We start from the raw sequence: 27,881 nt of genomic DNA on the forward strand, positions 1-27,881 counted from the left end.
GACACTGAGGTAATTATGACCATTTTGAAGACTATATACTGATTACCCTTTTTAGTACTTCTTATAACTACCTGTGATTGTTTCAGTTATAGTCTAAAATTATTTATGCTGCTATGTTCCTATTATACCTCTAGCGGATTCACTCATTTGGATAGTGGGACTTGTTTAGCACTCAGTTGTGCTTTTTAAATGTTTTTAAATTATAACTATTTTTGTGATTAAATAAAGATGTATTTTGTCTTTTTTTTTAAACTAGTGTACTAAAGGGAATTAAAGTATTTAAAAAATTGACAGTCAGAAGCCCCAAAATTCCTAGTGCCAGTCCAGGCAACCATGTTGGTTATTAGTCTTTATGATCCTGAACATTGAAACCTTTCTTGTAGTGCAGCACTGTATAGTATCAGACCAAGAGAGGATTATGATTTATAAACTTCTTTTGGAGATGTATAAGGAAGTTCTGTCAGAACTATTGTCAGAAATGAAAGATATTTATGATATTTATGATACTGAGGACGGTATTATATCCTCACATTCACTACTCCAGGCTATACTACACTACTTGTATATCCAAGAAAAACGAAGATCATCCAGCACCGTATTAAAAGTGTTTCAAGGCTATATTCTACAGTGACTAAAATGTCCATATAGCAAGTATTAGCTTAGCTGACGCATTTTGAGCCTTAAAATGTCCCTTAGTTTAACTAAGGTTCAGGCCATTTTAAGGCTTGAAACGCTTCAGCTAAGCTAATACACGCTATATGGCTATTTTAGACACCTACTAGACACGACTAAGGGCCATTTTAATGCACAAAACATGTCAACTAAGTGTTATATGGGCAGTACGGTGGCCTAGTGGTTAGCATTACAGTCTTCCAGTGCTGGGGACCTGGGTTCAAGTCCCAGGGTCAACATCTGCATAGGGGGCATAGTGAAGATTTTGTCATATAAATTGTCATATTCAGTATATATATAATATATCATAAATAGTTCATTTTTAGAAACTATGGGCTAAGGGGTTATTAGGTTGATGATTTATATGGTATATAACTCAACAGTGAATCACAAAATATTATCAATTAGCTTAGCTAAGACTGGAGACAGTTAAACTGCACCAGATTTATCCCTCAGCATCAGACACTGTGATAAATCTTGTGCTGTATAAAGCTGTCCAAGTAACATCTCCTAGCTCTAGTGTCCACCATGTTGATACGGATAAGTCCTGGGATCTCACTAGCACATTCCTCGTTGATGGTGTATGTACATCTCTGGTTGAGACAGCAATGCATTTCCAGAGTCTCTGGGGTCAGGCTAAACATTTGCTCTTTTTCAGCTCCTAGCTTTCTCCACCTTAGGGTGAATTCACACATCTGGGATAGGCAACCATGAGTGAGCCGCAAAGACAGCAGCTAGCCCATGGCTGCCATAGATGTGCACTGTGCACGGACACCATGGGGGGAGTACAATGTTATTAAAGCGTTTGCGCCAGTTTTGAGTCTGACTTTGCACTGAGAAGAACGTGCAAACTGCTTACACATGATGTTAAGAAGTGTTTGTGCCAGTATTGTGTCGTGGCTGCACTGTGTCCACTGCGCCACAAAATTCTGCACTTAACCCCTTACCGACATGTAATAGTACGTCACATGCCGGGTGCATGGTAATTATTCTGGTGTAGTGTTACAGTGACATTGACAGTGATAATCTTATTGAATGTGCCCCACTGTGTATTGGGTTCTTTCCTACATGTACTGACTCTCAGAATCTCTGACTATTTGGCTCCTTTGCAAGCATTGTGTACTGGGCACACCTTAGTAGCCGATGTATGAGTGCACTCTGTGACTGGCACATGAACAAGCAGGCCTCAATGGTGGAATCACATTTTCAAAGTGGTAAATACAATTATTTTCTGTATGGTATTGGTGGTCTCATAGTTTTCGGTCTGGCTCAGTGCTCAGTCTGTCATCATAGATATTCAAGCAGATAACCTCTTATCACATGACGTGCTGCAATCAGCCAAACCAAGCAAGACCTATAATAATCTCTGCTTCAATCAGCCGCTTTCATCTTCAGGCAACGCTCCAGGAGCCCGGTGACCCGTCTCTGCCCGCCTGAGCTTCATAGAAGCCGAGTCCACCTCTCTGGCAATATCTTCTAAAATGAAGGTAAAAAATCATGAAATAGTGGATCAGCCATAAACATTGCAGGACTCCTACAGGATGTGTGACCCTCCAACTACATTGTAAAAATCAAGACATCTAAAAACATAAAAACATTTCCAGCTGTGTCATCAGATCAATCAGATGATTCACCATTATGGTAGTTAAATAGATAGATAGATATGGTAGATAAGTAGGAGAGAAATAAAAAATAGGAAAAGGAGAGACGTATAGTAGATAGAAAAGAAAACATTATCTATCTGCTGCAATTTTTTTTTTTTTAGGGAACCTGCCATTTAAATTAACCCACCCATAATAAATACTTCATAAACAACTATGATTAAAAAGCATTGCCCGTATCCTTAAATGGTTCCTTTTCATGACTGCAATGTTAAAAAAATCAGTTTGTAAACTTATCTGAGGTGACTCCAATGATATTAGTGGAGTCCTGCATGTTACATTTTACTTGCATTGCCCTGCCTGCTCGGTCCTGATTGACAGGTCTCACTGCTATGACATGCTGCTGTTTGGAACTAGTACTTAGTGGCTGTCTGCCAATATTCAACTACAGACATATGCAGCTCTGCTTACTTATTATTAGAGGCAGAAATACTGGGGCAGATTTACTTAACTGGTCCATTCGCAATCCAGCGGCGCGTTCTCTGTGGTGGATTCGGGTCCGGCGGGATTCATTAAGGCAGTTCCTCAGAATGCACCAGCCTATTCCTAGTGAAGGTAAGTGCAAGCTCCGCGACACTTTTTTTTTTTTAATGTGGTTTTTCCAAATCGTTCGGCCACGCCCCCCCGATTTCCGTCGCGTGTATGCCAGCGCCGATGCGGCAAAATCCGATCGCGTGCGCCAAAATCCCGGGGCAATACAGGGAAAATCGGCACAAATCGGAAATATTCGGGTAACACGTCGGGAAAACGCGAATCGGGCCCTTAGTAAATGACCACCATTGTGTCAAATGTTTTACACAGTGCCTTGCTGGAACCTTAGATGATAATGTTACTGGTTAAAGCAAATATTACTGGGTGAAGGATTTTAGATGATATCACACTGGTCATATAACATTAAGTCCTTAATGATGTAACAGAACTCTCTACCTCATGTATGCTCTATGGGATCGCTGTATATGTGAAAAATGTGGTGGAAAGTCCACTTTAAACAAGTTTCCAGAATTAATCTCTTGGGATCACACTCAATATATATATTTTTTATGTGATGTTTTCTATCTATCTAATGAAAGTCAAGAACAACATAATGAGAAAACAACTCCAACTGAATGGGTGGACGCATGCCCCAGGTGGACCAGACAACGTGTCATGGAATAAAAGATGTACTGTTTTTTAAATAATGCTTTTATGTTCAGATATAAGAATAGATAGATAACTAATGAAAAATAAGTAGAAATAAGAGAAATAGGTAAATATATACAAGGACTAATAGATATGCAAGAAAAATAGAAGTAAATAGAAAGATGACATATCTGACAAACTTATAGGAGAGAGAATTACAGAAAGATGATAGTAACCAAATAGAAAAAGAGATAAAATCAAATATTACATAATTAATACACATGAGAATGGCAGAAAATATAAAACGCCACACTTCATGTTCTTTTCTATAATTGTCTTTTTAATGTATATAAAAATAGCATGTATATCTTCTCTTTCGTAACTTTCATGTCATTTACAAATTGTATAAAGATGTGAAATATTCCCTGACAACCCCCCTTCCCATCTGACAACCAAGTGACGATCAGAAATGACACTGTGCCTCCTCTTATTGCTTGCAGCTGCTGTGGAGAAACCCCTCGGTGACACATGAGATTTTTCATGAAGGCTGGCTGTCCACTGCGAAGATGTTACCTGCTCTATAAAATAATGAAACCAAATCAGGGTGCTGGTTGTCATAGCGATAAGGAAGTCTAGAGAGAACGCCATGCAAACAGGTGTTGCCCCTGACATACACCAGCTCCACTGACATCCTTGTATAAGAGCCTGGTGGAGTCCAAGGTCTTCATAGGAGAAGTCCTCCAGCACTTCATGAAAATCTGTTGTTATTACCATCCATACATTGTAAACCTTAAAGGGCCATTACAATCCCAAGTACAAAAAAACCCTCATCATTGTATATGAAAAAATTCTAAGAAAGAGTTCTGATGTATTTTTCGATCTTTTTCACACATTTTCAAGATCTCTACTTGTTGTCAGTGCAAAAGATTATTCCTGTTTACATCTTGAGGCTAGAAATACAAACTTATCAAACAATTCTCATAGCTGAAAATGTGCTACAATTGTATCCTAATGAGTCCTCTGTGAGCCAAATAACAGCATCACACATCCTCTCACCTATTCAGATACGTAATTTGGTACACTGGGGGCGATTTGTTATGCCTTCTGGCATGGAAGGAGCATAAATCTCCCCCTCCCCACCAGTTTCCTGGCTTCTTTGACCTGAATACCACATATTGGACATGTCGGAGTATGGATCAGGGCGTGAACGCCTGACAGATTTAATAGTCTACCGGAAAACTATAGCTAAAACTCTACCAAATCAGACCTGGTGGAGTTTGCGCCCAATCTACTAAGATGATAGAGCCTCTTAGTAAATATGGGTAAAAGACCAATGGGGGTCTGGTGTTTAGAATCCCAGTCCTAATGAATTCTCCCCATTGTATCAGTGCTGGTGACATCCATGTATATGCAGTCCAGGCAATGCAACCTGTACAGACCTAATACCTTTAACGGCTTAGGTTTTGTTATTTTTGTATCCAGTCTCAAGCTTGTAATTCCCACAGATACATTTTTTTATTGGTTTGTTGTAACAAGCAATGAAGCCAGGGGATGGTTATAACCTCAGCAAAGAGCTCACAGAGGATTCTGAGAATAGATAAATTGCAGAAGAATCTCAGTGATGTTTGTAGCCTCTGGACAGTAACAAGAATATTCTGAATGACTAACAGCAAACCAATATGTTAATATAAGAACTGAAAAACAGACAATATTAGGGAGTTGCACAAATTTTGATCATACAAGAACTCTCTTGTATTTATATTACAGTGGATATGCAAGGGTGTATATTATCAGATTTCTCTGTAAAGAAAACATGTTGGTTAGGAACCCTGTAGGGCTGTGTAGCCATACCTGTTGTGTGTAGAAATGTGACACATGCAGTTAAATTCCAGGATTGTAGCGAGACTTGTTGTACTGGGGGAGTCTCCTCAAACTGTTGTGCTGTAAGATCTCCACACTGAACTGCACCACATCCCCTTCCCCACCTGCAGTAGAAGACTTCTGGCTGAAAACAGCATCTGTCAATCACAGTAGAGGGCAGGGGCTATGGAGGAGTTTAATATAGATAGCTGGTCTCAGAAGAGCAGTTAGTGGACACTCCCCTGTGCTCCAGTCCTGGTGTTGCTAACAACACCCAAATAGCAACTAGAATTTCAGAATACTATGCAATCCGCCGACCTGCCCGTTTAATCTACACCTGGCATTATCAACACTTCCAATGTTCTCAACTAGATGAGCCGAGCAATGACAGTTTGAAGCAGGGGAAATTCCTGTTGAATTGTGAATGTAGCACGAGGTGTGGCTAAAGTGCAAATAAAACAAATAAATAAAATGTATCTACCCTACCTAATATTACCTTACTTATCTTGTACTTATCCTGAGTTACATCCTGTATCATACTATAGAGCCGTACTCACTATTCTGCTGGTGCAGTCACTGGGGCAGATTTATCAAGCTGTCTGGCATTCAGAATATCCTTTTACCCATGGCAACCAATCACAGCTCCCCTTTAACATATTCTTGAGCACTGGTAAAATGAAAGCTGAGCGGTGATTGCTTTCCATGGGCAACTAAGAATATTCTGACAGCATGATAAATATGCCCCACTGTGTACATATACCACATTACTTCTCTTGTACTAATCCTGAGTTACCTCATGTATTATACTCCAGAGCTGCACTCACTATTCTGCTCGTGGAGTCACTAAGTGTGTACATACATTACTTTGCTTATTCTGTACTGATCCTGAGTTACAGCCTGTATCATACTCCAGAGCTGTACTGACTTTTATGCTAGAGGAGTATACATTGTACTTGCATTCACTAGAGAAGCACTTACTCTTCAGTTGGGAGAGGTGCTGTATTACATTACATTACTTAATATGCATCCACTTTTCTGATGGTCTTCTATACTGTTAATGTTCTGTAAGTTTTTCTTTTGAGTACATATGTAAAAAAAGATGACATTTCCCACTAAAGAAATGGATACTTGAAGATTACAGCTCTGAAGTTGCACAGTGATAGTCCAGTGTATGAATGTTGTGTCTCCACCGGCAAAATAGCGAGAACAATGTACAATGTAAAATGTACCCCAAGTATCAGTACTGGATGAGATGTGCAATATATCTACACAGTTAACAGCAGAATAGTGAGTGTAGCTCTGAGTACAGCACTAAGGATTGGCAGAGGTTAAGTAATGTAATGTAGCCAATGCAGCTCTGGAGTACAGTACAGGTTCATTTACAGACAATGGAGGAGATTTATCAGTCTACAACAGAATTTTGGAGTAATTTGCACCTGAAATGCCTTGCGGCACACGTATTAAGAGTCTTAGATAATTTTTAGGCAGTCTTCCAACTTGTATGTAAAAACGGGGATGGCCTTGGTATGGAGGCCATGCACCAGAAACCGTTGACTCCATCGTCTTTAATTACTCCAGATACATCATCCAGCATTATTTATCTGGCACAGAATAAGACTGTAGTCTAACTCTGCGCTGGTCTTTTTACCAACACTTTGATAAATCTCCCCACTGTATTTCTGGCTAGTTTGCATCACATTCAGCAGAACTAACATTCACCTGTCCACACTAGTCTCTGCAAGTCTGTTATTCATAATTGCTAATGCCCCTACACCCCCTGAAAAGCCATTGTGCCTGGAGCTGTTGCCAATTTGTCGCGGGCAGCCGTTGGCCGTCTCAGACAATTGTTTCTGCATGATGGCCAAGGAAACCTTATTAGCGGCCAAGAAGTCTTTCATGGAGATCATTTCGCCGGACATTCTCCTTCCATCTGTCTCACTTTCGTAGACGCCATCCGTTTCAATGGATATGTTACGCCTCGTCCGTACATTCCCTGGCATCACAACATTCCTTTTGGGCCTAAATATTTTTCTTTGGCATTTTAGGCAGCAGCGACATTCCAGTTTTTTTAATATCCAATTGACACATTGTTTAATAACTATGGATATGACATTGAATAGAGAGTAAATACAGCACACTCCCATAAAAATGAAGATAAAATTACCACACCGGTAAAGTCCTTGGTTTTCATATTTCGCCTTTTGGCTACTGACCATGTCCCCAAATCCTATAGTGCTAAAGGCAACAAAGCAAAAGTAGAGGGAGTCAAAGTATCCCCATCCTTCAATCGGTGAGTACATAGCAGAGGCACAGCAGGATATAATTATGGATGCCAGGCATAATATAAGCATCACATAATACACCGATGGTTTCCATCCAGCCAGACTGTCCACCTCAGAGTTACCTGATCCTCGACGTGTTTCAGGTGGCACGCCATCCTTCCTCCTAAGCTGCCTTTCGTGACAGGATTTCATGACATAAGCTATGACTGTAATTAAACGCTCCAGGAAGAGGTTAAAAAACAGGATGGTGGCAGCACATCCAATGAGGCCGTAGAAAATCAGAAAAATCTTTCCAGTAATGGTGGCTGGGGTTGTCATGCCAAAACCTGTAACAGAAGCAGAAGACATCGGATCAGTGGCCATAAAACAGCATATTAACAGAACAACATATGAGGCTGACGCTTTCTTCACTGTATTACCATTTGTATTTCATTACAGGAATACATACTGTATTCTGGAACGAGGAACGAAGCCTTGTTTGTTGGAATAAAACGTCCAATTAATTAATCTCTAAGTATTCATTACATAGTTTCCCCGCTAATTATATCTTGTAGTGGCTATAAGGGATTCAACATGTGCAAGGAAATTATGGAAAGTCGCTAAACAAAGGGGATCTCTGTGTGGAAAGAAAAAAAATTAACCCAATATTGCAGACAGTAAAATATCACTGTCACAAGCTGCACATACAAGGAGTATTCCCATGATGACAATAACATGAAGAACACATTCTCTTATTCACAAAAAACAGAATTTCACAGATATAATTCCAACCAGTCTCTACCAGTCCTGGTGTATACCATTTTGGTTGCCCCCGGATCCAACCATAAATCTTCTATCTTTTATGGTCGGGCATAGCAGATTCTTCTCATAAATAGCTTCTTCTGTCTGCAGGATGCATTGTACTCTCTGCCCCTCCCCTCTCCATTACAAGACGAGCTTACACACAGACATTCAGGGACACTTCCTGCCGGAAAGCAGCAGTGTGCACCGACTTACTCTACGAGCTACAGATAAGATTTTTATACCTGGGGAAGGAGACATGTAGCAGGGCTGACTGCGTGTGTTATAGCTGAGTTAGAAGGGTGTCATTGCCTGTTATATCCATCTCATGGATCTCATCCTGTCATCCCGGATCTGTCTCATTTCTCTTTCTATGTGTCAGATACTAGTGAATGTTCAGAAACTAAATTAAGTGTAGATAAACCCTCGACCCTGATAATTTAAACATTTTGTCAGCACACAGCATTTCATAGCACAGAGGAATCATGAAGTGTCCACTTGGAGAGACCCCGCTCACACCCTAGAATCTAACACTGACCATCACTAAGTGATAGGAGCTAAAACAGCAATAAAATTGTAAAGTAAGGGGTTAAAAATTTATTGTGTAAACATCACTAGGTGTTATAATTCTTTCATAGGCAAACCCCTTTAAAATACAATAGAAAATAACTCCTTGGTGTTTTATGGAACAAATATAAGCACACTGTTTTCAGAGACTCAAAATTTAACAAGGCCAGAATTAGGTCAGGAAATGCCCTACGCTTATTGTTTACATTTCTACATATAAACAACAACGACCTACTAAGGTAATTTAACCTAAGATGTGGTTGGGCTGCTTAATAAAGCTAAAAAATGAGCCAATGGGACGTAGAACTTCTTCATCCAGTGATAAAAATAGTCTCCCTACAGAAGGCCAAACAGAACCTTTTATAGTCAATGGGATTATTTTGTATCCAGTGGTGTCCATTATTTTCTGTTTTGTTCCTTCAGTTATTTCCACTATAGTGCTCCTAAAAACAATAGGCCAGATATATCATGCCCTGGAAAAAGCTATAATTGGCAAAACCTAGTTGAAGAGCATGTTTGTGGCTTCTGTTTACAGCTTTTTTACAGAGTAGATGGAATAAATAAAATTGTTTTAACACATAAAAGCTGTCTATACCCCAGATATATCATGTTTATTTACCATATTTATTTGCCTAGATTTTAATTCCAGCACACATTGTGCCAGTATTAATATAACAGCCCAGTGTGAACATAGCCTAAACCCTTATCCACGCATGTGGATTGGTTGTTAAACCAAAACTAGAAATAAAACATAGATCCTGAAAACCAATAGTGGAAAGATTGCCACATCCATCATGTTTAGTGTTTAGGTTTCTCTAAATATTGATACATACTACAGACCAGAATATTGCTGTATGAATGAGTCGTAAAGCCATTTTACATAGCAGCATTAGAAAAAAAAAGGCCAGGAATGAATCCAAAGCCCCAACAATCTTTTAAAATGGTTTCACTGTAGGATCTACTCCTGGTTTGACTACAGAGTACTGATTTATAATATTGAGTAGAATACTGCAGAATAAAAATTGCCTAAGGGTTGTTTTCAGTTGGCCATGTTTAGTCATCTATGATAAAATAAATCCATTATAGACTACTGTTCCATATAGAAACATGATTACAGTGTGAATGAGTGGCCCAATGGGGACACAGTGACTCACAGCTTCAAAAATAACCACAGAGGACTAGAATACTGGACATAGGGGTGTAATTAGGAAAGGCTGAGCCCCATAACAGACTTCTGCATGGGGACCCCCTTCCCTTTAAAATATATACATTTTTGTAAACACACGTTTATACAATCATATATTCAGGGCCGCATCTGCCATGAGGCGAGATGAAAATCCGTGAGCATCTGTCTGTAGGTAAGTATAAATTTTATTTTTTTTGATGTCCACTTACTAATTAAATGTGGGCATTTTATATGGGGCCATGATCCTTTTTATCCCATGGTGTGCATTTTATATTGGGCCATGATCCTTTTATCCGGGGGGGTTGTGCAGTGCATTTTATATGAGGCCATAATCGTTTTATACTGGGGGGGGTTTACTGTGTATTTTATATGGGGCCATAATCGTTTTATACTAGGGGGGGGGGTGCTGTTATTAATATGGGGCCATAATAGTTTTATACTGGTGCGGGGGGTGCTATTCAAATTATATGGGACCACAATCATTTTATAGTGGGGGAGGGGGGGGGGGGTTTGCTGTATATACTATATGGGTATATACAGATTCTTTTTTTTTCCTGGGGGGGGCTGTATATATTTATATGGGGCCAGCTTTCAGCTGGGGGGCTGTATATGGGATACAGTATATTACTAAGCTGGGGGCTGTATATGAGATACTGTATATTACTAAGCTGCGGGGCTGTATATGGGGTACAGTATATTACTAAGCTGGGAGGCTGTATATGGGTACATACAGATTCTTTTTTTTCCTGGGGGGGCTGTATATATTTATAGGGGGCCAGCTTTCAGCTGGGGGCTGTATATGGGATACAATATATTACTAAGCTGGGGGGCTGTATATGGGGTACAGTATATTACTAAGCTGGGAGGCTGTATATGAGATAATGGGGGTCATTTACTAAGGGCCCGATTCGCGTTTTCCCGACGTGCTACCCGAATATTTCCGATTTGCGCCGATTGTACCTGAATTGCCCCGGGTTTTTGGCGCACGCGATCGGATTGTGGCGCATCGGCGCCGGCATGCGCGCGACAGAAATCGGGGGGCGTGGCCGAACAAAAACCCGCCGGATTCGGAAAAACCGCCGCATTTAAAAAAAAATTTGTGTCGCGAAAATTTCACTCACCTTCATCCTGGATAGGCCGGTGTATTTCGAGGCATTCCAGCGGACTTCAGCGCAGCAGTGCCACCTGGTGGACGTCGGAGGAACTGCTTTGATGAATCCCGGCCGGACCCGAATCCAGCGCAGAGAACGCGCCGCTGGATCGCGAACGGACCGGGTAAGTAAATCTGCCCCACTGTATATTACTAAGCTGAGAGGGCTGTATATGGGGTATAGTATATTACTATGCTGGAGGGGATCTGTATAAGGGGTACAGTATATTACTAAGCTGGGAGGCTGTATATGGGTACATACAGATTCTTTTTTTCCTGGGGGGGGCTGTATATATTTATAGGGGGCCAGCTTTCAGCTGGGGGGCTGTATTTGGGATACAATCAGGGCCGGCGCTAAGGGTAGGCAAAGGGCAATTGCCCAGGGCACCCTGAAAGGGGAGAATTTCTTCTTTCAAATGAATCTTGAATTTTGTTTCTAGGTGCTATGGATCCAGAGATATTCAGGTTTAAAGTGAGAATATCAGGTGCATATAGGATAATAGGCCCGAGGCCTAGACGTCCCAACACCCACACCCTAGTGAATCCATATATACACAATTAATTTAGTTAGGCGCATAAGGTGATACACACCTGCTTGAGGCTAACAGAGTTGCAATATGGGTGCAAACGAGAACATACCTGACCTGGGGGTACCTCAGTGTTAAACCCACCAGTGATGTTATTTGCCCATATGCTTGTCAATGTCCGTCTCAGTAGTATGGCTTTGGAGGAGCCACCTCTTTCTCTTCTGGAGGTCAGTGGGGAAGGGGTGTGACACCTTGTACTAGGCTTCCCCTATCCCCAACAAGCTCCCGCCCTTACAAGGGCAGTCCCAAAAACTGTCCCTTGTGCTAAATGTTACGTCACACCTCCCTGACGCGTTTCCACAGAATGTTTCATCAGAGGGAGAAACTTCGTACGTACATTGCCCTTAGGTCAGCGGGGCAATTCCATAAACAATAGTCCGGTGGGGGAGGAATGCCTTCACCCATCCGTTTGCGCCTAGTGTCCACACCGGGTGATTGGCGTGACACACATCCTCCATTGTTTATTGACGTTCTCACTCTCATTCTTATGAAGCGCGGAGGGTTCTGTTATTGTGCGGATAATACAATGGCACACATCTAATAGTGACTTATTATCTCATTAGCTTGGGTTATGGATATATAGTTATTTGGGTTACCATTGTGTAAGGAACATACAATGATACATCTGTGTGACTCTCAGTGCAATTTTCTGCAGTTCCCTTTGCTGCATATTTTGGTGAATATACACATGTGGGGTCTGTATGCTCTCCTCATAGCTTACTGTTTTAGGAAACTATATTTTCTTTATATAAGTATCTGGATTTGTACATATTTTAGAGGGAATTTTGAATGTTAATTGCCAAATGCATCTCCTGGTTGTCTTCTTTCAAACTTCTATAGGTTTTATGGCGCCTTTACTTTTTATTCTGTTTTATTGCTATATTTTGCAGGTTGTGACTTAAATTTTCTAGATGAAAAGCAGATATCTAGTTATTACAGTTTTAGTGATATTATGTGGATTTATTTATGTGAACATATCAATAGGGCACATTTGTGAACTCAAAACATGTCCATCTATTACCGTATTTTTCGGACTATAAGGCGCACCTCTAATAAATGCCTGCTAAGACATCTAGGTTCATATATAAGGCGCACTGGAGTATAAGGCGCTGGATCAAATGCAGTACCTAAAAATGACCAGAAGGTGGCAGACCTGTGCACAGTTCAAGCCAGCTACACTTCCCGGGAAACTTGTCTTCAGCGTGTCAGAGAGCTCCGATCTCAGAGGTATGGGCTGCTGGGGGTTAATGCAGGGTGATGCAGCAGCGGTTAAGCGGTCTCCCTCTGCCCCTTCTCCTTCCCTCCTCAGGCAGGGTGTTATTCCTATGGGGTTCCCTGTGGCTCCTTCTCTTTCCCCTGTTACAGGGCTGGCAGGTATGGGGGATTGTTTACTGATGATGATTGCCTCGTGGTCGGCACTATGGCGGCTCCGGTCTCTCCGTGCTAGGGGAGGGCAGGATGGGCACAATGTTAGTTGTGGTGCCAGGGCACTTCAGGAGCTAGGGACCCTGTATACTGTGTGCGAAGGTGCAGGACATTTCTGGGGATGGAGCTATTAAACACTGGTAAATGTACAGTACATATTGTCTGCAGCACATTTCTGTATAAGTTCTTATATAAGGCGCACTGGCCTCTCTGAGAAAATTAAAGGATTTTTGGTGCGCCTTATAGGCCGAAAAATATGGTACATTAAGGAGATGTGAAGGTAAATATTTTCTGTTTGGAACAAATTTTTTGCCATCAAAGTCAAATTTTAAGTATATTTTATAAAATGTTTCAGTTTGAATCAAAATTGCATGAAGGCGCCTATGTCTATAAACTCTTTGATGCAATTTTGAAAATGGGGCAAGTGTCTGCTTTCAGAAAATATCGGTCCCTGTCCCCAATGGGCCTCACAGTCTAATCAACCTACCAGTAATTTTTTGGAGTGTGGGAAGAAACCGAAGGACATGGAGGAAACCCACGCTGACACAGAGAGAACATACAAACTCTTTGACAGCGCTGCAAGGCTGTAGTGCTAACCACTAAAATTCTCCAAAATTACAGTTTGTATTACCATACTAAAGGGAGCCTCTTGCTGACTGTGACTGGTCATAAAATAGTTTTATTTTGGGGCCCCACTTTTAGTTTTGCCCAGGGCCCCACTTTGTCTAGAACCGGCCCTGGATACAATATATTACTAAGCTGGCGGGCTGTATATGGGGTACAGTATATTACTAGCTGGGAGTCTGTATATGAGATACTGTATATTACTAAGCTGGGAGGGCTGTATATGGGGTATAGTATATAACTATGCTGGAGGGGATCTGTATATGGGAGCTGTATATAATTTAATTGGGGGGTGAACAATGAGGCCATTATAATGAGGCTTTATAAAAATAAATTATTATGTATAGACAGTACACAGCATTTTAATATTCGCCTCAGGCAGCAAATATGCTAGAATCGGCCCTGCATATATTGATATAATTATATGTGCACACAATAATCTCAGTTATACAGTTTTACATACACTCACCGGCCACTTTATTAGGTACACCATGCTAGTAACGGGTTGGACCCCCTTTTGCCTTCAGAAATGCCTCAATTCTTTGTGGCATAGATTCAACAAGGTGCTGGAAGAATTCCTCAGAGATTTTGGTCCATATTGACATGATGGCATCACACAGTTGCCGCAGATTTGTCGGCTGCACATCCATGATGTGAATCTCCCGTTCCACCACATCCCAAAGATGCTCTATTGGATTGAGATCTGGTGACTGTGGAGGCCATTTGAGTACAGTGAACTCATTGTCATGTTCAAGAAACCAGTCTGAGATGATTCCAGCTTTATGACATGGCGCATTATCCTGCTGAAAGTAGCCATCAGATGTTGGGTACATTGTGCTCATAAAGGGATGGACATGGTCAGCAACAATACTCAGGTAGGCTGTGGCGTTGCAACGATGCTCAATTGGTGCCAAGGGGCCCAAAGAGTGCCAAGAAAATATTCCCCACACCATGACACCACCACCTCCAGCCTGAACTGTTGATACAAGGCAGGATGGATCCATGCTTTCATGTTGTTGACGCCAAATTCTGACCCTACCATCCGAATGTTGCAGCAGAAATCGAGACTCATCAGACCAGGCAACGTTTTTCCAATCTTCTACTGTCTAATTTTGATGAGCTTGTGCAAATTGTAGCCTCAGTTTCCTGTTCTTAGCTGAAAGGAGTGGCATCCGGTGTGGTCTTTTGCTGCTGTAGCCCATCTGCCTCAAAGTTCGACGTACTGTGCATTCAGAGATGCTCTTCTGCCTACCTTGGATGTAACGGGTGGCGATTTGAGTCACTATTGCCTTTCTATCAGCTCGAACCAGTCTGCCCATTCTCCTCTGACCTCTGGCATCAACAAGGCATTTCCGCCCACAGAACTGCCGCTCACTGGATGTTTTTTCTTTTTGGACCATTCTCTTTAAACCCTAGAGATGGTTGTGCGTGAAAATCCCAGTAGATCAGCAGTCTCTGAAATACTCAGACCAGCCCTTCTGGCACCAACAACCATGCCACGTTCAAAGGCACTCAAATCACCTTTCTTCCCCATACTGATGCTCGGTTTGAACTGCAGGAGATTGTCTTGACCATGTCTACATGCCTAAATGCACTGAGTTGCCGCCATGTGATTGGCTGATTAGAAATTAAGTGTTAACGAGCAGTTGGACAGGTGTACCTAATAAAGTGGCCGGTGAGTGTATATGTATACACGCCTACACACATTTATGCACTCATATATAAATTTATACACTCATACATACAGTATATACATACACATAGTGCAGTGGTGGCAAACCTATGGCACGGGTCCCAGAGGTGGCACTCTGAGCCCTTTCTGGGGGCACCCAGACCTTCACCCCAGCACAGAGTTTGCCAGAGAGGACTCAAGACTTCCTCCTGCGGTCCAAGACAGCGAGGATGTTCCATGCTCAGCGCTATTTTAAAGCGACCACATCCTTGGCTGCCAGGACAACAGGAGGAGCAAGAAGGTTTTATCAGAGATGGATTATCGTTGGAGCTCCTGCTCCGAGTCCCCTGATACAATACAAATTTCTCCATCTTCTTTCTATTGTATTGACATCCTCAGAACAGCAATACGATTGAAACCTGTGATACAGCAGGGATCAATAAGTTACTGCTTAAATTGTCATGTTGGCACTTTTGGAAATATAAGTGGGTTTTGGTTGTAGTTTGGGCACTCTGCCCAAAGGTTCACCATCACTGACATAGTGTGTACACATCCATGCATTTATAAACACATCCAGTATATACACCTACAATTTGCACACATTCTGTATAGTACATACATATTATATACACATATAGTAGATATACATCATATACCTAGACAGTATACACACACAATCAGGGCCGGCGCCAGCACTAGGCATACCCGGGCAAGTGCCGGGGCCTGGAGCCGCTGAGAGGGCCCACATAAGGCTGTACCTAATTAATCCATGGGGGTGGGAGGGGGGCAGTATCTAATTAATCAATAGGGGGTGATGGGGGCTTTATATAAAATAACCATGAGAGGGCTGTATATACAATAACCTGATTGGTATGATAAACTAGGGGATATTTTAGTTTCCGAATTTTTAATGCCGCCATCTGAGTTCACTGCAGAGGGGCCTACTGATGGTCTGTCGCCCCAGGGCCTACTGAAGCCTGGAGCCAACTCTGCACACCATATATACATGTACATACAGTATAAACAAACCATATACACATACTGCACATACACAGATACATACAGTATATAGACATCATACACAGATACATATAGTGGGGGAGAATTATCATAAGAGTCTGAGGTAAAACTGTTCCAGCTGAGCTCTGATTGGTTGCCATTTGCAACTAGAACAGACATGCTCTCAGACATACTTATAAATATATATACCATACATCATATGCATACACATACATACAGTATATCATCATATACACACATACAGTATATACACATCAAATTTTCACACATCCTATATAGTACATAAACATTATATAAACACATAGGGGGAGACTTATCAGCAATGCAGGAAGTTGCGATTATCCCGTCAACTTTGCCACCTGGGTGTGGAGGGGCACAGATGCGTGTCCCGTGTGCGCGCAATTTTTAAAAATCAGCAAACATTCACCGGTTGATGTGATTTCATGCAGCCCAGATGCTACAGAACTTCCTATTCACTTGGTGTCCATCACTGTAGTTATACAGAAGAATATCAACTCAGGATAAAGTGGAAAACATGAAAACGGGCGAATAACATGTTGAGACAATAAATTCTGCAGATGAAAAGTCCTTGAGCACCTCAAGTTGTCTGCCACTTCTATTGTGCTCTAAAGAGGAAAATTAATTATAATCCACCTGAAAAGTATTGAAAGGATATTGCAAGATAACAAGGAAAATATGATTTATGATATCAGTCAGTGTTGCAGAAAGGGAACAAAGGCTTCCGTGGGAATCTGCACCACACTGACAAATATGCCTCTGCCATTCGGGTCTTGAAGAGAAGTTTGTTTTCTCTAAATGATTTTTGGTGGGGGCTTTGGTGTTGGACTTTACTGTTTAATTTCTTTGAAGATTGCCAATGATAGGACAGTTCACATTTCCATTATAAGTTTTACTCAGCAAAATTGGTGGTATCAAACATAAAGAAATATTTTCATCATACCATATCTGTAGTTTTCAAATCTGGTTTTGGCTCACAATAAGTCTAGGAGGAGAGAGGAAGTGTGAGTGCTGCTCCCCCCTCCTCTCTTTAGGAAGCTGTGCGGCCGCAACGCAAAACAGGGCAATAATAGGTCCTGCTGTATCTTTTGTGGCATGATAACTGATACAAAAAAACTGATAAAATAACCAACATGCGAATTGAGCCATATTTATGGAAAACTGTGCGCAATTTAAGTCATTATGGCACAGTTCTCCTGCAACAATGACTGCCTAAAGAAACCTTCACAAGTAATTCTCCCTGAGGATCTACAGATAATTTCCTAATGGCAGCTTAAAAGCCTCGGCAAAAATAGAAATTACTTAAAAGTGAATGTCTGCCGCTTGTCAATATCAACATCCACAGCTTCAGTCAATTGTCTTAGAATTTTACTTTCACAATGAAATGTCAACATCTAAAACCCTAAGCAGAAGACTCCACTAAGAGCAAAGTAGGTGTTCAGAATGCAATAATGAATTCATAGGGAGGCTGATAAAAGCATTGTTACATATAGTGATTGAAAAAAGACACATGTCCATCAAGTTCAACCATGGTAGGTAAGGGAACACTATTCTACAATAACCATCTATGCTATTTTGCTGCAAGACGGCATCTAGAACATTTTTGAAGCTTTCTGCTGTTCCTGCTATGACCAGCTCCTGAGGCAGGCTACAGTACAGAAACCATGTCTCCTCTGGAGATATTATTTATATATATATATATTCGGGGCAAATGACTGCTTAATTGCCCCCCCCCCCCGCCCCACATTAGTTTACCATCTTTTACTACTACAACACATTGGAAATACATAAGCTTAAGGCCTCTTGCACACTAGCGTTGCGTTTCACGTCAGGGTGCAATGCGTGAAAAACTGACGTTTTGGCTGCGTTTTTGTTCCATTTTTCCTTGGAGTAATTTGCGTTTTTTTTGCGTTTTCGGCGCATTTTTGACGCGCGATTCAATGGGAGACTCGAGCATTTTTCAAAGGGACCATGCTTTGGGATTAAAATGTGTTATTTAATTGAAAAATAATGTCTTCTGATAATTTGCAAACATCTGCGATCTATTCTTCACTGTTCCGCGCGTATATTATCTCCCGACAATTTAGCAGATGTGAAGAACAGTGAAGAATAGAATAAAATCATTGTACACAGTGAACACAGTGAACACAGGATCATTTAAGATAAAAACACAGTGCAGAACACAGTGCAGAATAGATTACAGATGTTCGGCACATCTGCTTACTTGTCGGGAGATACGCGCGGAACGGCGCGAACAAAATAGCATGTGAAGAACAATATATATGTGTGTGAAGAACACATTGCAGATGTTTAAATACATCTGCAATGTGTTCTTCACACATATATATTGTTCTTCACATGCTATTTTGTTCGCGCCATTCCGCGCGTATCTCCCGACAAGTAAGCAGATGTGCCGAACATCTGTAATCTATTCTGCACTGTGTTCTGCACTGTGTTTTTATCTTAAATGATCCTGTGTTCACTGTGTTCACTGTGTTCACTGTTTTTATTCTATTCTTCACTGTTCTTCACTGTGTTTTTTTAATTAAATGATCGTTCGCGAGCAGGGGAAATAATGTTATTCTGGTCACCTAGCAACCCTTACGTTTAAAACGCATTGCACTCGCATTGCACTTGCAATGATTGCGAGTGCAATGCGTTCTTGATGCATCTCCATAGACTTGAATGGGGCGTGAAAATTGCGCGTGACTCGCAAAAATAGAGCATGCTGCGATTTTGACGCGCGTGCAAACGAACGCAAGCACGCGCGTCAAAAACAACGCTAATGGAGAAAGACCCATTGAATACAATGGGACAGAGTGCAATGCGAGTTCTGAGCGTCAAATGCACGCGCAGAACTCGCGCGTGAAAAACGCCAGTGGAGAAGGGGCCTAAGACTATAATTGACCTGGGCAGCAAAGAGATTGTGGCTTCCCTGATGGTTTATAATTTTTAGGTCATCTGACAGTGCTTCTAGGCCAGTTTTCTAGGGTAGAAGCACTGAAATAATCTCAATCTCTTGCGCACTGCAGGAAATTGTGATTATACACGCAACAGTGAGACATGGAGGGGTGCGGCCTCTGGCGGTGTCTGTGCAAACAGGGCCGGTTCTAGACAAAGTGGGGCCCTGGGCAAAACTAAAAGTGGGGCCCCAAAATAAAACTATTTTATGACCAGTCACAGTCAGTAAGATGCTCCCTTTATTATGGTAAAACAAACTGTAATATGGGAGAATTTTATAGGAGATAGATAGATGATAGGGAGATTAATGGGCATCATGGTGGCTCAGTGGTTAGAACTACTGCCTTGCAGCAAAGAGTTAGTATGTTCTCTCTGTGTTTGCGTGGGTTTCCACCAGGTCCTCTGGTTTCCTCCCACACTCCTAAAAAATTACTGGTAGGTTACTGGCAAGTTCTGTGCAGCGCTGAGTAATCTGTGAGCGCTATATAAATAAAGAATTCTTAATTATAATTATTATGATAGAAGATAAATATGGAATATGATAGAGATTTCTAGATGCAGAACTATAAAGTAGATGATATATACAGTAGATGGATATGAGAGATAAATACAGTAGAAGAGAAATAGACGATTGATTAATAAATAGATAGATAAAAAGTTACATATATAAATGGTCAGATTATAGGAGATGATAACTAGACAGATAGATATATAGACATGAGATAGATGATAAGCATCTTCACCTGGGAATTCAACCAAGGGGTATTAACCCTTTCACTGCCCGACATTTCTGGATATTTTGTCGCGTTATTGACCAGAGCAATTTTTACAATTTTGACGTTTAAAAATAAAATTTACAGCAAAAAGAAACTGCAGCAAACCACATATTTTCTGAAAGCAGACACTTGCCCCATTTTCATAATTGCATTAAAGAGTTTATAGACATAGGCACCTTCATGAAATTTTTATTCAAACTGAAACATTTTATAAAAATTACTTAAAATTTGAACATTGATGGCAAAAAATGTGCTCCAAACAGAAAATATTTATCTTCACATCTCCTAAATGTAATAGATGGACATGTGTAGAGTTCACAAATGTCCCATATTGATATGTTCACATAAATAAATCCACATAATATCACTAAAACTGTAATAACTAGATATCTGCTTTTCAGCTAGAAATTTTAATAGCAGTAAAACAGAATAAAAAGTAAAGGCGCCATAAAACATCTAGAATTTTGAAAGCAGGCAACCAGGCGATGCATTTGGCAATTAACATTCAAAATTTCCTCTAAAATATGTACAAATCCAGAATACTTATATAAAGAAAATATACTTTCATAAAACTGTAAGATGTGAGGAGATCATACAGACCCCACATGTGTATATTCACCAACATATGCAGCAAAGGGAACGTTAAATCCACATGGGAAACCAAGCTGTGTGAGCGTCACACAGATCTATCATTGTTGCTCCCTTACACAATGGTAATAAAAGTAATAAAAGTCACTTTTAGATGTGTGCCATTGTGTGTGTGTGTGTTTTTGGTGTTACATATAACTTTATGGACATGTTCTGGTCGCGGTGTTAATATGTAGCCACATTAGGCGAAAAGGATCGATGTTCACTATATCAGTCAATTTTTGAAAAAAAAAAACTATCACAAATAAATGGCAAAAAGAGAGAAAATGTGTTCTTAGATAGTTCTGCATAGAGAAGGATTAAAAACATGAAGATTAGTTGATATTATTCCTTATCAGAATGTAGTAACATATAAAGTGAATATTTCCATTATCTGTGAGGTGCAGCAGCTCCTGTGTGCAGCAAATTCTCCCTGCAGCCTGATGGCTAAGAAGAGGAGAGGGGAACACACTTCAGAGGGCTGTATCTTTGGCTCCGTGACACATAGAGCCTCACTTATTTTTTCCCATGAAAGAAGAGAGTCTCCTCTTTTATAGGAATATAAATTGTGTTTCTAAGTGTCAGGAAAACTGAGGACTGAGTGTCAGGAAAACTGCCTGACGGATACATCAGGAGGTCTAAATCTTATGATGTATCCACCACGGTGAATGGGGATTGGCCTATCTCCAGGATGCCCAAGCAACATGGGATACATCTTCAGGACTGCTTATATAAAAGTGGGGTCTTTTTATAAGAAGACCAATATAGAATACACTATTATATATTATGTATGTGTACATTTGGTATATGTTTTGGTTGGTAGTGTTATTCGCATATGTTTTTATTATACTTCAAACAATTATAATGATTTTTCTAATACTATCAACATTTGCCAGCTTCTTTCTATGTGTATTTTTTTTTAGCTTGGGTTTCAGCTTAAGCCAAGCATGGTTGGATGGTATTATTTGATGGGACTAGTCATTTGTGGTAGTGACATGATATGTATATACCCTAATATAGTAAAAGTGTTCACACAATAGCCTAAATAGTAACAGTGTCCAATATAGCCAATATCGTAACAGTTCCCCACAGTAGCAAACATATTAACAGGTCCTGACAGTAACCAATATAGTCACCCCCACAGAATCACAGATACTTAAGGTACTAATAAGCCCAGTATCTTTATACCAGACTTGTTTTTAACCTTTCTAAAACAAGGTTAATTCGGGCTCCTTATTTTTCAGCATACATGTCATGTTCTTATTCCACATTGTAGCTAGATTCATTAATTCTCTTGACAATGTTGGTAGTAGTAAATAATAGTTCAATAACTTAGCACAGTACTCATTTTTAGCTGTACTTTGCTAAAGACTGTTATTCTGTCTGAATCCCAACAAAACTAGTGTCTTCTAGCTACTGCTGTATTCTAGCTACCTCATTAATCAGCATTATGACTAGACCAATTAACTCTCAACATTGTAACTAATTAGTTAAAGATAGCTCCGAATCGTCATGGAGCACTTGTTTTCTGTTTAAAAATTTTACTTGGAGCTATCTAACTTTTAATACACATGACGTGCGGTCATGATTAAGCCGTGATGCCACCATGGTAGCCAATATAGTAACAGTGGCCCCAGATTAGCCCATAGTAACAGAGGCCCCACAATAGCTTATAGTCACAATGCCCCCTGTAGCCACAGGGTCCCCAGTAGCACATAGTTCTAATGCTTCCACAGAAGCGGTGGTGAGTTGGTGAAGGCAGAGCAGGGGGCCATCAGCTCCCATTAAGTTGTGATTTCAGGCTCTACATGACAATTAAGTGCTGCTTTTTATTGAGGTGATATGTTGGATGTTAGACTTGCATATCGGGAGGCTTGCTACCCAAAGTGCCCGTCCTTGCCCCTGGTGGCAACCTACATGGTATAATGTTGGTCCCACCTTTGGGGTATAAACCAGTCCTCATTCAGTCTAGTTTACTGTCTAGTGAGCATTTAACAATTTTCCTTGATAAAGTGTTGCTATAATACAAGCATTGATTACTTTGTGCCATTAGTTTTACTAACTTCCTTTTCAAATATCGCATCCTGCTGATCTCCTCTCTAAACAGCTTGTACTGTATTTTGCCGCTCAGGTAACTCCCACTATTACTTCCAGGCATGCGCAATATTACTGCAGTATCACCGGCTATACATCGATATTTCAAAATTGGTATCCTCCTGCTCAGGGTGGGGAGTTCTTACTGTGTAATCCTGATTTACATTGAACTCTTATGATTTGTTACACTTTGCACTAATGATATAATGGGTATTACTATACATTTATATCACAGGCTATATTTATATCACTATATAAGAGGGATGGAGGATAGGAGGCCACAATATAAGAGGGATGGAGAACAGGAGACTACAATATAGGAGAGATGGAGGACAACAGGCCCGTATATGAGAGGGATGGAGGACCGGAGGCTGCTTAATGAGAGGGATCAAGGAGTACAGGGGGCCACTTTATAAGAGGAATTGAGGACAGGAGGCCACTTTATGAGAGAGATGGAGGACAGGAGGACACTATATGAGAGGGATGGAGGAAAAGAGGCCACTATATGAAAGGGATGCAGAAGCACAGGAGGTCAAAATGTGAGCAGAATCATGTAGGGCAGGAGGCTATAATATGAGAGAGATCATGGAGATCAGGTGGGGACAATATGAATGGATGACAGGAGCCCACAATATGAGAGGGCTTATGGAGGACAAGAGGCCACAACATAGGGGACAATGAAGGATAGGAGGTCATTATATGAGAGGGGTGGAGGAGGACAGGAAGCCACAATATGAGAGGGATCATGGATGACAGGAGTCTTCAATATGAGAGGGATCATGGAGGACAGGTGGCCACAATATGAGGGAGGATGGAATACCTTTTTATTTTTACATTTACAGAGATGTGTAAGGATTTGTTATATGACAGCTCCAACTATGGGTGGCAGTAACAGGCGGGTGTCAGCTGTATTGTACATAATAATAGTTCGTCCTGGAGCATGAAGGGGTTAAGCTTATAACATTGTTTTTTAAAAGTTATTTGTAAATATTCTACACCTAAATTTATACCAAATTGTTCTGTCATTGGTTCCACATTGACCATGACTGTGCGATCATCCCCAGCCCCTTCCAGTAATTTATCTACTCTCTTTTACTAAATGCCAAATCCTGTGGGATAGCAAACCACTGCATGGGTCTCTGACAAATTTCTTCCTGTAGTCCCCTAAAACCACTAAAGGTCTTGGTTTACCTGCACTACCTTCCCCCTACTAATACCTGGGCTGTTCTGCCAGCTGTTATGGGGAGCAGCCTTGCCTCACATGGGATCCTTGCCTCATCACATAATTTGGCAATTTTGCTTGAGTGTTCAGAAGCAGGTCTTCCTTTTCTTGTAGCCCTTTCTACTTCTTTATCTACAGTAACCCAGCTACCTACCTGGTCCTCCCGGCTTTCTTCTCCAACCTCCACATCTATCTAACAGATCAGCACATTCCTTTATCAAAAATGTCTTTCCACTTTCAGTCTGTGCTGACCCTCTTTTATATTGGGAAAATATGCAAAGTTTTCTAGGATGGGAGAAGAAAAACTACACCTCTTTTAGCTACCTTGTAAGGCAGCTCCCTCAACATCAAGCATGACCTACAAGAGGCCTTATGACATGATACAGGATCAAAACCAAACCAGTATATCTATTCCCCAAGGAACAGACTCCCAAATGTAGACAGCGCTGTTTTGACCTGATTGGGTCTCCTCAGTACAGCGTAGGGAACTGGTTTGGCTGTGTGAGAGGCTTGTAACTAGGGTTGGGAAGTAAGAGTTCTCCTTGCGGAGACTGCCAATTAAGGCCACCGTGTTGTTGTGAGGTGTCTTATAGCCATGGATGCTCCACTAGGGGGATTTTGGGAAATTATGCAAAGTTTTCAAGGATGGGTTTTGATCCCGCATCATGTCATTACTTTCCGACCCTAGTCACAAGCCTCTCACTCAGCCAGACCAGTTCTGTACGCTGTACTGAGGAGACCCGGTTGATCAGGTAGAAACAGCGCTGTCTACAGTTGGGAGTCTGTTCCTTCTGGAACAGATATACTGGTTTGGTTTTGATCCCACATCATGTCATAAGGTTTCTTGTAGGTCATGCTTGATGTCAAGGGAGCTGCCTTACAAGGCAGCTAACAGAGGCGAGGTTTCCCCCTTTTATATCGGCAGAGTATGGTGCGCTCCAAAATGATTCTGCGCAGCCTTTTCATAGAAGCTACGAACAATTCTTTGGATTTAATTATATTTTTTAAATGTTTATGTGTATATAGAGAGGGAAGTGTTTGACCATCTTCTGCACTGGAGCTCAAATCTTGTAGTCCCTTGAAGCTTTACTTTCTGTAAATTAGAATTTCATTAAAATACTGATACTGGTAATCAGAACTTCTGCCTCAGATCGTCAGACATGAATGTTGCTGCTTCATAGATAACTTTTTAATATAAACATCAATGGTTACCGTGGAAACAAATTGCATATGCAAAGGCAGGCACCTCGGAGGAAGAGCTGGGTGTACAAGGAGCACTGCAAATAGTTAACATTCCTGGTATTACTCCTCAGGCAAATGGGAGTTAATGGGTTTTTTTTAATAGTGAAAGTCAAGGGATCTGACCTGTGAGTTTGTTGATTTTTAATTTCTCAGTTTTTCACCAAAGACTGTAAAGTACATAAATAGTGGACAAAAAGCCACACCAGCGGCACAGCGATTACAGTTGTCTATAAACAGAAATGATTATAAAAGTATTGCCAGCCAGAGGCGTGATTTGAAGCTGCTGAACCCCAGTGCAAAACCTGTGCTCCCCTAAGAATAATATTAGTACTAGTCATGGGCAGTGGCATAACTAGGAGAGACAGGGCTACTACATATTAGTATACTCACACATGCGAGTTACAATCACATATAAATACATTCATGTGCATATACACATACAGTGCCATATGCAACATATTCTCATACAGTGTATACAGACACCATATACACATCACAGATACTGCATATATACATCACAGTATATGTTATATACATATTATGCTGGACATGTGCAGTACAATATAGATATAATAATATTCTTTATTGTGTCAGGACGGGTGACGGGGCCCCCTGACACTGCGGGCCCCATAGAAGCTGCTATGGCTGCTACCGCTGTAGTTACGCCCCTGGTCATAGGGAAGAAGAGAATAAAATGTGTAATCTTGGGTCATGCCTCCTAATCTACCCTAACCTCACCCTCCCTTACACAATGCCATCTTTTGGCCCCACACTGTTTTATGTTCACTTTGCATGGCCCACCAAAACTGTAAAATATCTCCTTTTCTCTAGCTCCCTCACTATATAATGTATCGCTAACGTAATAATAATGCTCTATTTGTGGCCCCCAATTTATAATTCCTGCCTTTGGTGTCCTCTCTCATTTACAACAACATTTTTTTTTTCATTTGCATTGCATTTAGAAATGCATTCACATATGTGTTTCCATTGCACACAATGCAAAACAGCAGGGGCTACCTACCGTTCGCAAGCATTTCCATTGAAACGCATATGAGATTGGGCCAAGCTTTGCCCACTTGCATTTTCATTGCACTTCTAAACACAATGCAAATGCCCCCAATTTTCTAATGGGTCTGAGTGCCTATGCACCCCATCCAGTAACCCCTCTGATGGCAGCAATGTAGTGATGGCGATGGTTTGCACTCTGCATTTGGGATATATAGCATTACAGTCTCTTTATAAATTAGTAACATTTTCAATTCCAGCATTTTGCTGCAATACTAATCACTTAACATATTACACACAGGGCCCCAGTGAGAATGGCAGAGTAAATGCTCAGCGAACAGTGTATGTTCTCCGTAAACGATCCCTAACTACATTCCCAATAGGTTCCTCCTGACTTGGGAAGACCGTAGACGAGTGGCGGCTGTTGCAGTAATTAGCGGCAGGAAGCGTCTCGCTTGCTGCCTGTGGAGCTCAGGGCTGCTGGATGAAAGCACAAGGTCTTCTTGGTTACATAATTAAGGGAACGTCTTGTTGCTCCCCAGTGGTTTCTGCACATAGACATGCTCATACAGAACGAGTTTCCTTTCATACAAAGCCACTGGGAGCCAGCAAGATGTCAGGAACGTGCTGTTCTTACAAGGTTTTCCTACAGGATTACCAACAGCGCCTGTGACATATTGTCAGCATTGATCGTCACACAAAATATTCCCATTCATACTGTGACTTCTACTGATGTTAGGATAGATCCTTGTCAGGAAAACCCAACAACAATAAAAGCGTTCTCTCTAATAAAGCTTTGTCACTGTATAGCAAAAACTCTGCTTGCTGGTAGTGACTAGAAAATTCTAGTTTACATCCAGAGGCAGAAAATCTGTACCCACCTATGGCCAAATCAGTGTCAAATCATACATTTGAAAATCAGCAGATTTTAATGTGATTCTAGTCCTATTTCAGTACTAGAGCTATCCTATCTTTTTTGAAGTCCAATGTGTTTTTTTAGTATCTTCTAGCAACACATGTACTAAAAAACGAATGGCATTAGGATGACTAGACGTCCATTTTTTTAATCAACCAATCGCTTTCAGTGAGTGAGTTTCACACATAACTCCGAACAGAGGAGGAGATTTATCAATCTGTCTATACTAGAAAACTGGAGTAATTTGCACCTGAAATGCCCTGTTTCACATTTACTGACAGTTTAAGACCAATTTAGGCAGTTTTCCGACTCCTACAAAAAAGGGATGTGTCCTCGGTAAAAGGGGGTGTGTCTGCGCCAAAAACCAAAACAGAATATTCATTCCGTGCGCCAGAAAATTCAATATTGTGGCGCA

General features: G+C 41.0%; 1 protein-coding gene across 2 annotated transcripts in view; it reads right to left on the reverse strand.

The window, feature by feature from the left end:
* Positions 1-269: 269 nt before the first annotated feature.
* Positions 270-27,881, reverse strand: part of KCNK13 (potassium two pore domain channel subfamily K member 13) — a 67,024-nt gene continuing 39,412 nt past the window's right edge. The window contains exons 2-3 of one of the 2 annotated variants that reach the window (XR_011848902.1): positions 5,304-7,920; positions 270-2,148 (exon numbers count right to left, since the gene is read on the reverse strand). Coding sequence is in view for 1 of the 2 variants with exons in the window: in XM_072116682.1 (XP_071972783.1) it covers positions 7,028-7,920 (893 nt within the window). In the remaining variant the exon portion in view is untranslated. Of the gene's footprint in view, positions 2,149-3,778; positions 7,921-27,881 lie in introns of those variants that run through there. The other variant, XM_072116682.1, reaches the window with a different exon arrangement.

This window comes from Engystomops pustulosus, chromosome 7 (genome assembly GCF_040894005.1).
Source record: "Engystomops pustulosus chromosome 7, aEngPut4.maternal, whole genome shotgun sequence".
NCBI classification, from domain to species: domain Eukaryota; kingdom Metazoa; phylum Chordata; class Amphibia; order Anura; family Leptodactylidae; genus Engystomops; species Engystomops pustulosus.